The sequence below is a fragment of the Bactrocera neohumeralis genome, unplaced genomic scaffold (assembly GCF_024586455.1).
Source record: "Bactrocera neohumeralis isolate Rockhampton unplaced genomic scaffold, APGP_CSIRO_Bneo_wtdbg2-racon-allhic-juicebox.fasta_v2 cluster09, whole genome shotgun sequence".
Classification (NCBI taxonomy): domain Eukaryota; kingdom Metazoa; phylum Arthropoda; class Insecta; order Diptera; family Tephritidae; genus Bactrocera; species Bactrocera neohumeralis.
Genome location: NW_026089622.1, coordinates 1,941,927 through 1,960,469, shown reverse-complemented (window position 1 = coordinate 1,960,469; position 18,543 = coordinate 1,941,927). Strand labels below are relative to the sequence as shown.

General features: G+C 40.0%; 1 protein-coding gene across 1 annotated transcript; it reads right to left on the bottom strand.

The window, feature by feature from the left end:
• Positions 1-7,225: 7,225 nt before the first annotated feature.
• On the bottom strand, positions 7,226-8,092 carry LOC126764389 (uncharacterized). The gene has a single exon (XM_050482085.1). The coding sequence runs from the start codon at positions 8,090-8,092 to the stop codon at positions 7,226-7,228; it is 867 nt and encodes a 288-aa protein (XP_050338042.1).
• Between the last annotated feature and the right edge of the window lie 10,451 nt (positions 8,093-18,543).

Sequence of the window (18,543 nt, the reverse complement as noted above, 5' to 3'; positions counted from 1 at the left end):
ATATATATACAAATTTGAATTGTTAATTATCCGAGATCTAATAGTTTTTATTTTATTTGGCATACTGGCAAACACAAGTCGATCACCCCGACAATTTGGTCCTTCGAGCCGGATATTCTGCCTTTTAAAATAAACCCACTCCAATAATCATCGTTTGGATCAACAAATTTGCACCCACCCAATTAATCATCGTTTGGAACATCAGATTCATACAAATTCACCAACCCAATCAACAATATTTTGGATCCTGCGGATTAAAATTTACCCACCCAATCAACTGCACAGCAAAAACAAATACGTGGAAAAAAAATTGTAAGTACCCAAATTCAAATTTATTAAAAAATAATAAAATAAATTAGTGCAAAACGGAATAAAACGGCAAAGTGAAACAAGAACAAAATTAATATTCTATTCCAAAGTAAATCTTTTACTTAACCGGTATTAAGCACAAAGTATTTGCAAACTTTGTTATTGCCATATTCCGCTTTGCACTTTACCCGTTCATATACAAACAAACACATATAATTTTTGAGAGCCAAGTAGATCTCGAGCTTTCAATCTAAACGGACTTGTTTTCATGCGTTCCGTAGAAACTTTCGAAAAAAACAAAAATAAAAATAAAACCAAATAAACAAATATTAAATAAAAGTGCATTAAGTGCAAGCGTTAGCCAATAACGCCGAAAGTGTAAATCAAAACATAAAAAATCATAAATTGTTTACAAACAATAAACATAATAAAATAACAAATAATAAGTGGGAAATAAAACAAACAAAAATACAAAAGCATGAGCGCAGCGCAGCCCCACCAACAAGGTCATAGGCATTCTCTGAATGCCTACTTCAGCTTTGTCGAGCCTGCGAGTTCAGCTCCTACCAACAAACAAGGCAACGGTGAGAAGGATGAGTCATCGCAGCGATCAACTGAACAGCACCATAAGCAGAGCGTACAAAAAACAAAAGCAGAAGAGAACGGCAGTCAACAACGACCAGCAGCAAACGTGATCCCACCAACAACTAAGCAGGTACCAGCAAGTACGCAGGCAGCGAAGAACAACATAAAGCAAGGTGAGAATGTACCAATAAAAAAAGGCCAGTCTGTACAAACTGGCATTGACCGCTACATTAACATAAAAAGGAAATTAAGTCCTTCAAAGTCAGCGGTCAATCCCAAGAAATTTCAAGGCAGTACACCAATCAAGAATAAACCGGAGGTTTTAAATGGCAATCGGTTTGCCTTACTAAGCAATGGATCAGACGACGATGCGAAGGGTACCACCACAGTCGTTAATGCCAAACCACCTCCAATATATTTGCGCGAACGTAGCAGTAATGCTCTCGTTGCTGAATTAAGTAAAATTGTAGGTAATAACAATTTCCATATAGTGCCTTTGAAAAAAGTGCCTTTGAAAAAAGGCACTATAGATGAAACAAAAATTCAGTCCTACACTGAAAAAAGTTTTATGGACATAGTTAAATTTCTGTCAAATAAAAACAAAAATTATTATTCGTATCAACTGAAGAGCTCTATGGGCCTAGTTGTTGTAATCAAGTGTATAGAGCCCACCGTAGACTCTAGTGAAGTTAGAAGCATTGGAAGAATGCGGTTTTGGTATTAAAACTGTTGCAAATATATTTAATAGAAATAAAGTACCACAGCCAATGTTTAAAATTGAATTGCTGCCGAACTCAAATTAACTTAAAAAAATTAAACACATGCAATATATAATCTGAAATATTTGATGCATCGTAGAGTAACTGTTGAAGAACCACATAAAAGAAACGGTCCGGTACAATGTACTAACTGCCAAGAATATGGGCATACCAAATCATACTGCACTATACGCAGTGTTTGTGTGGTATGTAGTGATTTACATCCCACTTCTGAATGCACCCTTAAGAAAGAAGAATTAAATAAAAAATGCAGCAATTGCGGAGGAAATCACACTGCTAACTACAGAGGTTGCCATGTATATAAAGATTTGAAATCGAAATTGTCACAGGGCATTCAAGCACGTCGTAACCAAATGTCACAAACACCCTGTAATGAAATTATAGCAACCTCAGATAAAAGCTCAAATCCTATTACTTTTAAGAGTAATACTATGCAAGGAAGCTATGCAAATGTGGTGAAAAGCAACACTGGACACTATTGGAACTATGATTATAAATCTTTCACAGCGTATGACACAATTTATGTCCACCATGCAAAACATGATCCAAGACTTAATAAAATCACAAAATCAAATGCTGCAAAATTTATTAAGTAAGAAATGAGCTTACTAAATATCTGTATATGGAATCCTAACGGTGTTAACCAACATAAATTAGAGATTATCAGATTTCTTTCTGAAAATAATATAGATGTAATGCTTATTTCAGAAACTCATCTAACAAATAAAAATAATTTCAATATACCGGGATTTAGACTATATGTTACAAATCATCCGGATGGAAAAGCGCATGGTGGCCCGGCAGTGTTGATTAGAAATCGTTTAAACCACTATGCTCTAGAATCTCATGCTACACCACAGTTACATGCTAAAACAATTTCACTAAAAAGTCGGGGTTGTGACTTAAACCTTACGGCTATATACTGTCCAACTCGTTTTAAAATTATAGATAGCGAATTTAAAGATTTTTTTGGAACACTAGGTCAAAGATTTCTAGCAGGTGGAGATTACAACGCAAAACACACGTACTGGGGCTCACGTCTTATTAATCCGAAAGAACAACAGCTGTACAACACTATTATGAATAAGCACAATAAGCTGGAAATAATATCTCCTGGTAAGCCGACATATTGGCCCAGTGAAATAAAAAAAATACCAGACTTAATAGATTTTGTAGTGCTGTAGTCAAAAATATAGATAGATCGCTTATGACAGCTGATACATGTACAGACTTATCATCTGATCATTCTCCTCTACTAATAAAGTTATACAAACAGCCCATGATATTTGAGCCAAAAGTTTCTTTTACATCACATAAAACTAACTGGTTGAAGTATAGAAAATATATCAGCAGCCACATCAATATTGATTGCAAAATAAACACAGGAAGAGACAGAAGTATAAGAGAATTTAAAATTGTAATAACTAATGCAGCTGTATTGGAAACACCAAAAAGAAACAATAAACCAGTTGGATTTAGAAAGATCACCAATAATGAAATAGAGAAGCATGTAAATGAGAAAAGGCGAGCTAGACGTGAATGACAGTTAAATCGCCCCCCTTCAACTCTGCTTCAACTGAAAACTGCTGTACTAAAGTTAACTTACGAATTGCATAAAACTTTGTAGTTCTTCATATAAGAAGAATGAGTAATAAGGACTGGTGTACCTCAGAGTAGCGCGTTAGGTCCAACCAGAGAATATGAAGTAATATAGAATGCGCATCTCGTACAACGTACACGTTGTATGGCGGGTCATACTGGTACAACCCGCTAGTTTGCTGTTAAGTTCACAGAAAATTTGCCGAACGACTCCTCGTTTCGTAAAATAAAAATGAAAATGAAAAAAAAGCATAGAGCGATGCCGCGAAGTCGAGCACAGCATTGATTTTGTAGATAGAAAAACAAACGACAATATGTGTGATATGTTGCCCTTGTATGTGTGCATGATTTGGTTCTTCGTTGCTTAGCAAAAAATTCAAATTTTCGTTTTACTTCATATTTTTAAATCACTTAAATACTGAATGTAGAGTTTTCACATTTTTACATGTACAACAAAAAAAAATCATAAAAATGATGGATATGAGGGAATATAAATAAACGTACATACGTACTTATGTGATATTATTTATATGTCTGCTGTAAAATTAAATGTATATTTAGTTTATTCGCGTTCTTTATTTAAACATCAAAAAGGTTATTACTCGCAATTCTCACTATATTTCCGGCAGCTTTGTCCCAGAAAGTTATTTATAAGTTGATGAACAAAATACGGTGGAGCGCTGCACGTCTGGTTGCTTAGAAGGTTGAGGTAAAAAGGAATGAGTCATCTTTGCGTGGTTGTAGTGTTTGCTTTCTTCGATTTCGTAATGGCCGACTCGTTGAACTGTCATTTTGCTTAATTGCTGGTGAGCGAGACTCGTTGTTTGACAGGGATGGCAAATGAGTGCTGTTGGCCGCCACATCCACTTCCCTCCCACTGACTTGGTCTGAAGGAGAAAGGCACGAATTGTTTGGGTTGGGTGGTGTGGGTTTTGGGTTGTCTGTTAACTCAATGTATGCTGGCTTCAGCATGTCGATTGAGACTGTCTTGTCTGCCCCATTGATCCTGATGATGTAGGTTTTGTCGTCTACACGCTGGATGACTTCATGGGGGCCAGTGTATGGTTGTTCGAGAGGCTTCTTGATGGAGTCTACTCTCTTGAAGACGTGGGTGCACGTGTCAAGGTTTTTGAGTAGGAACAGCTTGTGTTTGGTGTGATGAGCTGTTGGTGTTGGCCTGATTGCTTGGATGATTTGCCTGTATTTTCTCACGAATGTTTGTGGATCAGCTGGTGTGCTTGTTGTAACGAAAAAATCACCGGGTATGCGCAGTGTAGTCCCGAAAAGCATTTCTGCAGGAGATGCTTTCAGATCTGGTTTGTATGCGGTTCGGAGTCCTAGTAGAACTGACGGTAGCATGTCCGGCCAAGGTGTCTCATTGTTGCACATGAGAGCCGCCTTGAGTGTACGGTGCCAACGTTCCACCAGACCGTTCGATTGAGGATGATACGGTGTCGTTCTGATACGATGAATGCCCAGCATTCGTGAGAGTGAGGTGAACAATGCTGATTCGAATTGCAGACCTTGATCAGTGGTGATTGTCAAAGGTGTGCCGAATTGACAGATCCAGTGAGTGTAAAAGGCGTGTGCAACTATCGCAGCTGTCATGTTGCTGAGTGGTATGGCGTGTGGCCATCTGCTGAAGCGGTCGATGATCGTCAGACAGTAGCGAAGGTCCTTGACTCTGGGCAGCTCTATGAGATCCAGGTGGACGTGCTCGAAGCGATTGTCTGGTACGTGAATGTGACTTGGTGTGGTGCGATTATGACGATGGACCTTGGAACGTTGACATGGTATGCAGTGTCTGGACCAGAGGAGTGCTTCTTTCCTAATACTTGGCCAGACGAATCTTCCGGTGAGCTCCTTGGCTGTGGCCCTGCCACTAGGATGAGAAAGACCATGGATGATGTCAAAGGCTTGGCGTCTGAGTGGCTGTGGAAGATAAGGTCGCACAGTATTATTGGTCACATCGCATAGTATATCGTGACCTTCGATGTTCAGCAGGTGCAGCTTTAGAGATGTGCTGGATTGGACATCATTAAGCTGGTCGTCTTGGAGTTGTGCCAGTGCAATGGTCTCAGCGTCAAGTTTGGTTGGCATGGTTATGGCATTAATCCTCGAAAGCGCATCAGCTACGACGTTTTCTGTGCCCTTGGTATGGAAAATCTGAGTTGAGAACTGTGAGATGTAGTCCAATTGACGTAGTTGGCGAGGTGATGCCTTGTCAGCACGTTGAGAAAATGCGTAGATGATTGGTTTGTGGTCGGTGAAGATGCTGAAGTTTCTTCCCTCGAGAATGTGCTTGAAAAACTTGATGGCAGCAAAGATGGCTAGAAGTTCACGGTCGTACGTGGAGTATCTGGTCTCTGCTGGACTGAGCTTGCGGGAGAAAAAGGCCAGTGGTTGCCACGAGTCCTTGTGTCGCTGTTCAAGAACGGCCCCAATGGCTGTATCCGAGGCGTCGGATCTCAAAGAGAGGATGGCGTTTGGTGCGAGGAAAGCCAGGCGCGTGGCTTGGATGACACTATTCTTGCAGTCTTGCCAGGCTTGATCTGCAGAAGGTGTCCACTGGATTTTAGTGTTGTCCTTCTTCTTGGCATGTTTGAGAAAGTCCGTCAGTGGTGATTGTATCTGGGCCGCTTGAGGAATCGCTCGCCGGTAGTAGTTGACGATCCCCAGGAAACGACGTAGATCGCTGACGGTTTCTGGCTTTGTGTAATCGGCGATTGCTTGCGTGCGTTCGGCGGGTGGAGTGTAGCCGTCTTTGTTGATGGTGTACCCCAGGTAGATGACTTCAGACTTGTCAAACTGGCACTTCTTTGGATTGATGGTGAGATGGTGTGCGCACAGGACTTCAAAGATGGTGGTGAGATGTCGTAGGTGCTGTTCGTGGGACTGAGAATAGACAATCAGATCGTCTATGAAGCAGCCCACGAAGTCCAAATCTCTGAGGATGTTGTCCATATGCCTCTGGAAAGTCTGCGTGGCGTTGCGTAGTCCGGGTGGCATACCCAGAAATTCGAAAAGTCCAAAAGGAGTGGTTACAGCTGTTTTGGCAATGTCTGACTTGGCCATGGGTATCTGATGGTAAGCCCTGACTAAGTCGATGGTGGAGAAAACGGTGGATCCATGGAGACGCTGGAGAATGTCATCCCCATGAGGGACTGGATATCGATCTGGAACTGTGCTGGCGTTGAGTTTTCGATAGTCACCTGTGGTGCGCCATCCACCAGTCTTCTTGGGCACCATGTGGATAGGGCTGGCCCATGGGCTGCTCGATGGACGGATCACGCCATGATGTAGCAGGAGGTCAAAGTCATCTTTGGCTATTTGTAGCTTCTCGCCGGTGAGACGTCGTGGGCGCTCAAATACTGGTGGCCCAGTTGTCTCAATATAATGAGCGACTTGACTGTCAGTGGCTGTGACAGGATTGATGCTGGGATGAGTTATCTCGATGAATTGGTTGAGTAGTTGCAGGTATTTGGCGTCATGTGCACCAGGACAGATGGAGCGGTCGATTGTTGAAATGCTGTGTACCGTGGCCTCAGATAGTGTGCCCTGAGTTGTGCATGACGAGGTTGTATCGATGAGACTTCGTCCTTTGAGATCTAGAAGCAATGCAAAGTGGACCAGGAAGTCTGCACCGAGAATGGCTGACTTGACATCTGCAATTATGAATGGCCAATTAAAAGTACGGCGAAGATTGAAGTCGAGGGTGATGATTTTTCGACCGTAGGTTCGGATAACGGTCCCGTTGGCTGCGAAGAGAGTCAGATCATCTTCCTTGAGCGTGTGAGTGATGGCGGACTTAGGCATGAGAGAGATCACTGATCCAGAATCGACAAGAAACCCCATGTTTGTTGTGCGATCATGGATGTGAAGGCGATGTTCTCTTGTTGGTGGTGTGTTAGCCTCTATGCTGTCGCCGGCCGCCTGGATGGTCGACAGCGAGGTTAGTTTTCCGTCGATGAGTTGAAGGTGCAAGGACGCTCGCACTTTTTGGCTCTGGACCCATAGAGACGGTGATAGTAGCAAAACTTCTTCCTGTCTGAGGCTGGCTTTTCCTTCGATGATGACTGCTGGAGACGGCCAGATGCTGCTTGGGGTCGGTCTCGAGTAATCCCCTGTTCCTTGATACAGGTCACCAGGTCGGCTATGGCAAGTTTAAGGCCGGACACGTCCTTTGCCATGCTGGTGAGCAGAGAATTTTCGAATTTTTCGCCCTTGTGTGCTGCCTGGGCAGGCTGGTGATGTGTTGCCATGACGGAATGGCCAGCCTGGTTTTCCATCAGCTCGTCTGCGACTTCAGCAAGCTCGTCTAGAGGGGCATCTCGGAGTAGTTTGAGACACCGGCTGGTAGATGGTGGTAACAATGCCAACCACTTTATAGGCAGTAAGTCCTCTGAGGCCCTGTCGCCCATGAGAATTCTGAGCTGGCGCAGGAGCTGGCTAGGTTTTTTGTCATCGAGTTGAACCTTCGTGAGCGCTCGGTGAAGCTGGCGGTCGCTGGATTCTGAAAACCGCTTCAGTATCTCGTCCTTCAGTTTCGCGTACTTGTCGGTCTCTGGTGGATTCTGCAGGAAGTCCGCTAGCTGCAACATTGAATCAGTGTCCAAGGCACTGACGATGTGATTGTAGCGTGATGCGTCATTTGTGATACGGGCCACCTGTAGCGCTGCTTCGACCTGGACAAACCACAAACGAGGCTGGATGGACCAGAACTGCGGGAGCTTGCAGCTGGACACAGCTACGACTGATGCGGTGTTCTGAGTTTCATCGGTGGCGTCGCCGATGGCCAGAGCTGGGTCATTTGTGGTCATGTTCGAAGAAAGTGGTGTTAGGACGCTTGGAATATTGGTGCACGTGCTTGGCGAGTTACAGCTCACTGTTTTGTTTGGTGTATGCTCCAATGGCATGTCACCGGATCGATTCAAAGCACGTGGTCACCGGGTTGCACACAATTTCGGACACTGACGAGTGAGAAGTCACGACGAGCGTGAATTTGCAATTAATGTCACGCTTGCACTTATTAGTCTGTATAAAAATGAATATTAAAGTGATTGAATTTGAAAACACGCGGCGCGTCACTATCATGTGTTGTGAAAAGTTACACTTTGCACGTGAAAAAAACAAGTTTCGAAATCCACTTTAATCACGTCGGGGTCACCAATTTAGTTTATTCGCGTTCTTTATTTAAACATCAAAAAGGTTATTACTCGCAATTCTCACTATATTTCCGGCAGCTTTGTCCCAGAAAGTTATTTATAAGTTGATGAACAAAATACGGTGGAGCGCTGCACGTCTGGTTGCTTAGAAGGTTGAGGTAAAAAGGAATGAGTCATCTTTGCGTGGTTGTAGTGTTTGCTTTCTTCGATTTCGTAATGGCCGACTCGTTGAACTGTCATTTTGCTTAATGGCTGGTGAGCGAGACTCGTTGTTTGACAGGGATGGCAAATGAGTGCTGTCGGCCGCCACATATATATAAATATGTATTAATAGTTATAGTAATCATAATTTTTTAGTCATTGCGACAAAAACGAAAACAAACATATAGTTTATTATAAATTTTATATAAATTAATTAATTTTTTTAATTTTAAATAAAAAATAAAATATTAACATCTATTGACCAGCAATAATTTTTAATTTTCTTTGTTTCGAACTTCCTTTTTGCACAGCCCAAATGCAGTGTTTTCTTAAAAGTATTAATAACATAAAATCTAAAATTTGTAGTCCATGGTTACAGCACTCCCCACTTAACCATTCGGGAGTAGAATTTTTGCATGATTCTAACATTAAAGCCTTTATGCCTAATTCCTCAGGCTCTAATTTAAAACTTTGTTGAAAAATTATGACATGTTTTACACTAGCACTCATAAGGGCTTCCGATGGAGCAACGAGATTACCGAAATCTTTAAGTGATTGATAGTTTTTGTGAAAAAAACAGTTCACTAGGAGCAGTTAAAACTTCATCTTTTTTCCTTAATTCCTCGCAACATTTTTCACATTTTAACCTTGGAATGATTTTGTATGCCACATATCCAACAAAATATCTAATTAATACCAACTCTAAACTAATATCTGACTGGTTACAAAATGAGTCTTCCGAAAAGTAATTCTCATGCAATTGGTCGTTAAAATCGAAATCATATAGCAGGCTGTTATCTTCTTCCTCATTTACAAGCAACTCCGGTTCATTGTTAGAAACGCTGGTAATTACCTGATCCATTGATTCCTGCGTCTCTTCACAGTTGCTAAATGAACTATTTTTTATAATTTTGAAAGCCCAGCTAATTATTCAGCTAAAATATTATTCAGCTCAGCTACAGTGGGGTTGGTATTATTACCGCCTTTTTGTCCTAATACAGCAAATATATTTTCTAATTTGTCTTGGTTTAAAGATTTTGTCATAATGAAAAATTTGTCTGAATTATCTTTTAATACTTCTTCGACGATTAGAAGAGCAAATTTTAATGATAATTTCATTCCATCTAAAAAATATACTCATTTTTGTTCGTCGACAAATTTAACTCCCTCTAAGTAGCATAAGAATAAATAAATTTATGTGGTTCTTTGTTGAGTTGAATAGCAGACCGATAACAATTATCTGAGTATAATGATCCACTATGTATGCAGTCAAAAATTTTGTCAATTTTTGAAATCGGAATTCAGCCGTTGTTAAAGCTACCGCTTGTGGACTTTGCTTGAAACCCGACGTATCGCAAATAGTTTTAATAGCAGCTTCAGCTGTTTTGCTAAATACTTGCGTTGGAAATTTAACTCGCATTTTTTCAAATGAGTTTGGAAATATTTGGAAATATGTGTTGTTTAGTCAACTCTTGTAAGACTTTAAAACTTACAAAGCCATCGGGCGTTTTTAGGTCACACTTCAGCAATCCATTCCGTAACGACTTAATCAAATGTGGGAAATCAAACATACAGTAAATGTTTTTCCCTTCAAAATTAAAATAAGGCTTTTCTGTACTAACCCCAAAATTAGAAAAGCATTTTCGATTAGACGATCCCTGATCGCAAACTAGTACATTTACATTTATGCCAAAGCTACTTATCATTCTCAGAATTTCTTTAATAATTCCACAAAAAATATTTGAGGTTAATCCGTTCTCAGAAACAAAATAATTGAAAATTGAACTCCAATTAGAGAACATTGATTTCAGCATAAAAACGCATCCTGCTTACCAATTTTATTTGTTCTCTCGAAGCCTGTATATTCAAATCCGTCAATCAAATCCAGTTTTGAATTATATCTTAATTCCTTTCGAATTGCCATTTCGTCCATCAAAAGTACCAAGTGATTTTCATTTTTTTCTTTTAATTCTAAACACATACTTTGATGGAATCGAAGGCGACATTTTTGATACCAGGTTGACGGAATTTTATTGGAGCCCACCGATTTAAAGTGCTTATGTGTGGCAAATTTAAATTTAATTTATTCCTTAGAAAGGAATAAGTTGACTGTGAAATGTAAAATATATTTTGTGCCAAATATTTCACATCATCAGAATATTCCTTTGGCCTCGTGCTTACCAGCAGCTTGCAAAATGTTTTGGACTCAGAACTCATATTTTTTAAAGAGTCAATTGAGTTTTGCAAAATCCTTAAATTTGCCTTTTTTGTGGAAAATTAATGTGCATTTGAAAATCACTTGATCAACGACTGTTGACTGCTACGCATGTAATTTGTATGTATGTGATCGCTGATTAACAACTTTACTATAAAACCATGAAAATATTGATTTTCAGTTTTTTGATACAGCCGTTTAGCTGAAAACTTCAACATAAATTCAATATTTAAATTTTTTTGAATTTTAATTTCTTTTTGACACGTGCATTGTCTTTATTTTTGTAATTGATAAAAAATTAATAAGGAATTTCATTAATTTCCCAATATTGTAAAAGTTGTCGAATCACTTTCAAATTTTTTTATATTAATTAATACTAAAGTTTTGTATTTTTTTTTGGGTGTAGCAGCAAGCTCTCTCATACTCCAACACAAGCACACAGTTTGGTAGTGTGCGTTTGGGCATCACTGATGTAAATACATAAACAATTAATTTGGAGTATGAATACAAATAAGTTTATTTGGAACAAGCCACGTAAAAATATTTGTAAAAATTGTAAATTGGGATCAACCACGTCAAAATATAGATATGTATACAAACAAAAATCAAAATTTGTTTCAAACGCAAGGGAGCATACATCCATTCACGTAGAAGATCAATCGCATATTAACATATGCACACATGCTCTAACCAGAGCATATTCAAAAACAAAAGTCAATTCAATGCTAAAATTCTTTCGAAATATACACTGCAAAGCGTCATTGCTTCTGCATTTTTGTTTTTACTCGTAAATACAAAAACAGACTTGATCGCAAATACAAAGCATTGCATTGCGCCCATAGGACAAAATTCAAAAAATTCATAACAACAAAAATTTCCGAAAAGTTACCAAATCGTCTCTACAATGTCCAAGCTTCTTCATGGCACACCGGTTTTTACTGCAAACCTAACGGGGCATTCTAAAAATAGAATGCAAAGCGTGATCAACTGTTCAATTTTGCAGCGAAACTGCGCTAAGTTAGCTTTTCGTGAAAACAAAATTGAATTTCAAAGTGGTCAAACGTTTGCTAGAGAGGTCCGAATTTGATTATTTAAAATGAATTTTATTGTTGCAGGTATTTACTTTAATAAATTCATCTTGTGAAATTAATTTTATTGATTTATTATTTGTTGTGTATTTTTGATTGATTATACTCTTTTGTGTATTTTTTTAACGTAATTTTCATGTTTAAATAGATATTTAGTTATGTTACCCCACGATCCCCCCTTTATGAGTGTTATCAGTGTATTTGTCAATGTTTTAAGGTAATACAAATGTTAGGTGTAGCTACCGATATTTGCCCATATGTGTATATTCGTGAATAAACTTAAGCTGCCGTCTTACTGTTGCTCAAATTTGCGACGCTATCTGCTGCTCTTCCTTTGTTTTTGCGATGTTTCTTTTGTATTCGTCCTTTGTGTTTGTATGCAATGCTACATATTTTTTTTCTAATTTTTATGCTATCTTTTTTTATAGGCGCTTCTTGTATCTGCGTATTTTCGCGCATGCACATTCTTGATCTTTGGTGCACAGAAGAGGGCACGAATGCGAAAAGAACTCGAAGTGTCATTGGTTTGGTAGAACAAAGCATTAAAAACAAAGGCTACGCAGTAGAGATGAGAAAACTTAACATTTGTATTGGTTATATTTGCAAAAAAATTATTGCTTATTGGACTAAATACAATCGTTTTAAGATTTCAATTGTTCGATATCAATCCCCTTGGTTGAACACTGTCGAAACAATTATAATTGAGCCTGCTTGTGTTCCTGAACAAAGTTTTTCAAGTGCTGCACGCGGACGTCCCAAAATTGATTTTGCTGAGTCCTCAAAAAGAACGAAACGTCGTCGGATAGCGGTGATAGAAAAACAAGATGAGTTTGGAGCTTCTGTTTTGCGCTCATCCGATTTTCCACCGATCCTGAAGTCAACCGAAGCAAATATTGAAAAGATTTTATCGCTTTTAATGGACACTGGAATAACGAAACACCAATACTTGCTCATTCGTGAATATGTGAATGGTGAAGTGTCTTGCAATATATTGCCAAGCTACGAAAAAATTCTCAACTTTAAAACATCAAGATATCCAAATGACATAACAGTTGCTGAAACATATGCAGAAGTCGAGCTGCAAAGTTTACTAGACAACACCGCTTCTAGTATTTTACAGCTCCAAACAACTGTAATTGAAAATTGTCTTGAAGGAACGGAGAACACATTAACATTAATTGGAAAATGGGGGTTTGATGGTAGTACTGGGCACAGTGAATACAAACAAAAGTTTTCTAACTGTAATGACGATGATAGATGTGTATTCTTAACATCGTACGTCCCACTTCAGCTTATTACTGAAAGTGACTCCAAAATAATATGGAAAAATCCTAGACCATCATCTACACGCTATTGTAGGCCAGTCAGACTTCAATTCAAAAAGGAGACCGCCACAGTATCCCTTGAGGAAGAACTGCACTTTAAAACTAAAATAGCGAACTTAATGCCAACCGAATTGCAAATTCCCAATAAAAAATTATTCATAAATCATAGCCTGCAACTTACTATGATAGATGGTAAAGTGTGCAACGCGTTAAGCAATACGTCGTCTATAAAATGTTTTATATGCGGTGCAAAACCCACCGAAATGATTGATTTAGAAAAATGTCTCACAAAAAAAGTTGAGAAAAAGTATTTTGAATTCGGTTTATCACCACTTCATTCTTACATACGCTTTTTTGAGTACTTTTTGCACATTTCATACAAATTGGAAATAAAAATGTGGCAAGCAAGATCAGCAGAACAAAAGCTTAAAGTACTGCAAAGGAAAGAACAAGTCCAAGAGGAATTCCGCGATAAAATGGGAATAATTGTTGATAAGCCAAGAGACGGAGGCAGAGGAAATTCCAACGATGGAAATACAGCCAGGAAATTTTTTAGTAACCCGAGTTTAGCATCTGCTATTACAGGCATTGATGAATCAGTTATAACCCGATGCGCAACGATATTGCAAGCTTTAGCCTCAGGATATTCTATTAATGCTAAACAATTTGAAAGCTATGCATTGGATACTGCTAAGCAGTTGATAAAACTATATCCATGGTACTATCTTCCAGCAACAGTGCATAAAATTTTAATTCACGGTGCGAAGGTGATAAAGCACGCTTTGTTGTCGATTGGAGAGCTCTCAGAGGAAGCTGCGGAGTCCAACAACAAAGAAATAAAGAAGTGCCGGTTGCAACATACTCGGAAGATGTCTCGCAAATTGACAAATATGGATTTAATCAATACACTTCTTTTGCGTTCAGACCCTTTTATAACAGGTCAGAGAAAACTACCAAAGAGGGACAAATCTAAATTTTTGTCATCTACATTTGATTTATTAGAAGCTATTTGCTAACCTTTTTTACATAAAAAAAAATAAAATTCATTTAAATACATGCCAGTAATGAAATTTTAGCACTGCAACTCTACTGGAAGTATTTTTGGGCACCATCGCCTTATACGCCTTGCTACGGTGCTATGGGAGCTAAAAGATATAGTCGTCCGATGCAACCAATTTTTTTAATATATGTTCAAAATATTTTTTTAGATTTTTAGAGAAAGAAGAGCATAACTATATGACAGCAAGGGTGGCAAACCTCAACTAAAGAACGGTGGACCCACAGACTTATACCTAACATTCATACGTGGATAAGTAGACAACATGGGGAGCTGGATTTCCGCCTGACCCTAATATTAAGCGCGCTTGGGTGCATTAGAAGCTATCTATACAAATTTCAAAATGACGTCAGCCCGTATTGTTCGATGTGTACGGAGTTAATAGAAGACTCTGAACACGTGCTTTTCCCTTGTTCTCGGTTTCTAAACGTAAGGGAAAAGTTAGAAACAGCACTAGGTGATAGTGTTGGCGATTTTTTTTGCATATATTGCACCTGAAGGTGTCGGTAGAGAATGATGGTTTTGCAAGTTTTGCCAAAAACTCACGCAAACATGATACTTTGAAGAATTTGCAACAGTTGCCATCTCGAACGCACCCATAGCAAAAATAATCGATTTCTATAAGAAAGATACAAGAATCAATCGTGTAAAAAGGCTTATTATTTGAGAATAGCTTTAAAGTCAAATGGATAATATTAAAGTAATATTTAACATAAATCACTTACAATGACATTTTTGCTGGCACAGTTAGATTATACTAGATAAGTAAGTGATGATTGCACCGCTACCTAGGGTCTATTGTGTCCTCTCCAAATCACAACGTCTCACCTAGCTACAGCAAATTGACAAATTACAATATACTGCTAGGTGTTATTAAAACAATGTGATCCCTATTTGGAAATTTGGATCCAAGGACTTTTATTCTGCGCCTACAGTCTGCTGTGCAGTCGATTAGCAAGTGTTCTGGCTATTCAGACTCCAAGTCGCAGAACCGGTAATTCGCACAAGAAGCTAAGCTAATCTTGTGTAAATGCTTCTTCAGCTTGCAGTGGCCATTGTAGAAGGCGACAGGTAGATTGATTGCATATTTAAACCTTTTAAGGTTGTAGCCACCCATTAGTAGGAGTTGTTTGTAATGCTTCACCCTACCCACTGCTTCATTGTGGAGCAGATCCTTTATGATGTGGGGACCAAACGCAATGAAAGGTTCCGACCCCACCATGTTGGTGGATGCTGCGGAGCGGTCAAAATCATCAGCCAGGTTATTCCCGGCCATAACTTTGCAACCTGGCACCCAAATAAGGTGCACTTGGTTACGTTCTGATACACTATTTAGTCGGTGATCTCGTATGAATAGATCGTTTTCAGTGCCGCTGGACTATCGCTTAGTATGATATACGGTCATTACTATAGTTGCGTTTTAACTCTACACACCGACTTATAGATATGGAATATGCTTCGAAAACTACCCATAGGTAGGTCCTGCGGCCCCTGCGCCAATTCCGTCCGACTTTTTCGAGCCTTGATTGTACTGTCCCCAAGCAGTAGCTCCAGAGCGAAATCGTTCCCTTCGGCCTTACTGACTTAAACTTCCTAGTGAAGTTAGACTTTTTGGTAATGCTATCGGTAGGGCGAAGAGCCAGTGGTATTCCGCCACTTAGCTCATTCATACCTTGGGAAGAGATTACCTTACCTCTTCAATAAAAATTCTAATGAAATATTTAATTTTTTATTTGAAAAAAAAAAAAGTTGTTGAAAGAAGACTGTCTTTTACCCCTTAAACACAACATTCGGCTTGGATGTCTTTAAACTGCGAAACGAATTTCGCAATTATCATTTTGGATCGTACTTTTGATTGTTTAGTGGTCATAACTTGGTGTAAAAAGTGAAAATTTAACTGGGGCCCCAGCAGGAATCAGGGAAAATTTCAAAGCCGCAACCGGGCAGGAGGCAGTAAATGAGGACATTTAGTAGCCTGAACTAATGGCAAAAAGTGTTAGCTACATATGTGTTAGCCGCCTACAGGGTATTACTGATATTTACGCAAGAATAAATAGATTTAAGATATTAAAGTTCTTCGCCGCCGTGTTTGATGGCTCAGCCGGCAATCCATCGGCCACCGCCGCTTTATTCTTCTTCAGACGGGTAATTGCAATTCGAATTTCTTCATGGTCGGGCAATGGAACGTCTGTTCCATCGTCAGCGATTGGGGACTCGGGTTCGCCTTCTCCTGGCGTTGTACTTTCACTGCCATTCAGCAGTGTGAAGAAGTGTTCCCTCTATAATTTTAGTAGGCTTTGGGCATCGGTCGCTAGATCACCTTTGGGGGTTTTAAAAGAGTATGCTCCGGTCTTGAAACCTTCTGCTAACCGCCGCATCTCTTCGTCGAATTTTCGAGCACTACCCTGTCGGCCAGCTTATCAAGCTCTTCATACTCACGCATTTCGGCCTCTTTTTTTCTGTCTGTAAAAGCGTCTCGCTTCCCTTTTCAACTGTCGGTATCTATCCCTTCCCGCACGTGTTGTGGTCGATCGTAACGTTGCGAGGTAGGCAGGCTGTTTTCTCTCCGCTGCCACACGACACTACTCGCCGTACCAGTTGTTATTTTGAATTTTCCGAAAACCAATGGTTTCGGTAGCAGCTGTACGTAAGGAGTTTGAAATGCCAACCAACAGTTCCCTTACACCGAGTTGTTGACGAGTGCTCTCCGAGAGCAGGAGTGCAAGCCGAGAAGAAATTCGTTCGACTGTCTGTTCTGATTGCAGCTTCTCGGCGTCGAACCTCCTTGTGTTTGTTGACGTGCGCTTCTTGCTGCACAGAGGCGCGTGCGGATCTTGGCTGCAACAAAGTAGTGGTCCGAACCGCTGGTAGGACCTCGGAGCGAACGCACATCAAAAACACTGGAGACGTGCCTTTCGTCTATCACAACATGATCGATCTGGTTGGTGCTTTTTCGATCCGGAGACAGCCAGGTGGCTTGATGAATTTTCTCATGCTGGATAACCATATTTCCGGCCCCGGCGAAGTCGATCAGCCTCGATCCATTTGGGGATGTTTCGTAGTGCAGGCTGAATTTACCGACCGTAGTGCCAAAGATACCTTCTTTGCCCACCTTAGCGTTAAAGTCCCCAAGCACGATTTTGACATCATGGCGGAGGCAGCTCTCACAAGTGCGCTCCAAGCGCTCATTTAAGGCGTCTTTGGTCACATCATCCTTCTCTTCCGACGGGGTGGGCGCAAATAAGCGATATGTTGAAGAACCTCGCTTTTCTGCGGATTTTAGCTAGACGTTCATCCACCGGAGTAAATGATAGTACTCGGCGACAAAGTATCTCCCCCACCACGAATCAAACACCAAACTTGCGCTCCTTTATATGGCCATTGTAGTAAATGTCACAAGGACCTACTCGTCTCTCTCCTTGTACCGTCCATTGCATTTCAGGGCGGCGGTGATGTCAGCCTTTATTTTTGCGAGGACATCAACCAGCTGGGCAGCGGCACCTTCCCAATCCGGACATTCCAGGTGCATGCCCTCAAATCGTAGTCCTTATTTCGTTTTGCCGTGGTCGTCATCAAAAGGGGGGTCTCTCATCCGAGGCAGTTGGTGGCTTTTCATTGGGAGCGTTTTTTACGTGGCGGTTTCCAAACCCAGCGTACAACTCTCTGTAGGGGACGTTTCGCCTTTTCACTTTAGCTCGCCTTCAAACGGATATTCTTAGGCTACCCAGAAGATACTTTGTCAAAGACCGGAAGTCGTGAGCTGCTTGGGCCATATGTAAAATAATCATTTCTGGCCACTTCCAAGTGAATGACGATCAGAAAACTTTCCTCACTTGCATGAGCTTCTACACATGACTCCATCCTTCACATACAATTAGGGAATAATAAATACTTCTACGCATTGGATATAAAAATCGGACTCCACCAAGTTCATTTGAAAGAAGCCGACATAGAAAAAAAACTTTTCCAAACAACAATATCAAATACGAATTTACACGACCGCCATTCGGGCTTGAAAACGCAACCTCTGTATTTTAAAGAGCCTTAGATGATATTTTAAGAAAGTATATAGGTAAAATCTGTTGTGTCTATATTGACGACTAATAGTCTTAGGAACAATTAGGCAAACACCCAGCATACATATCCTGTTCACTAAATACAACCGAAGAATATTACGCCACAAACGAAAAATAAATGCTAGCGATAAAATGGAAAAATTT

What these genes read in the sequence shown, in the direction of transcription:
- LOC126764389 (XM_050482085.1), bottom strand. Translation starts at nt 8,092, where the DNA reads ATGACCACAAATGACCCAGCTCTGGCCATCGGCGACGCCACCGATGAA.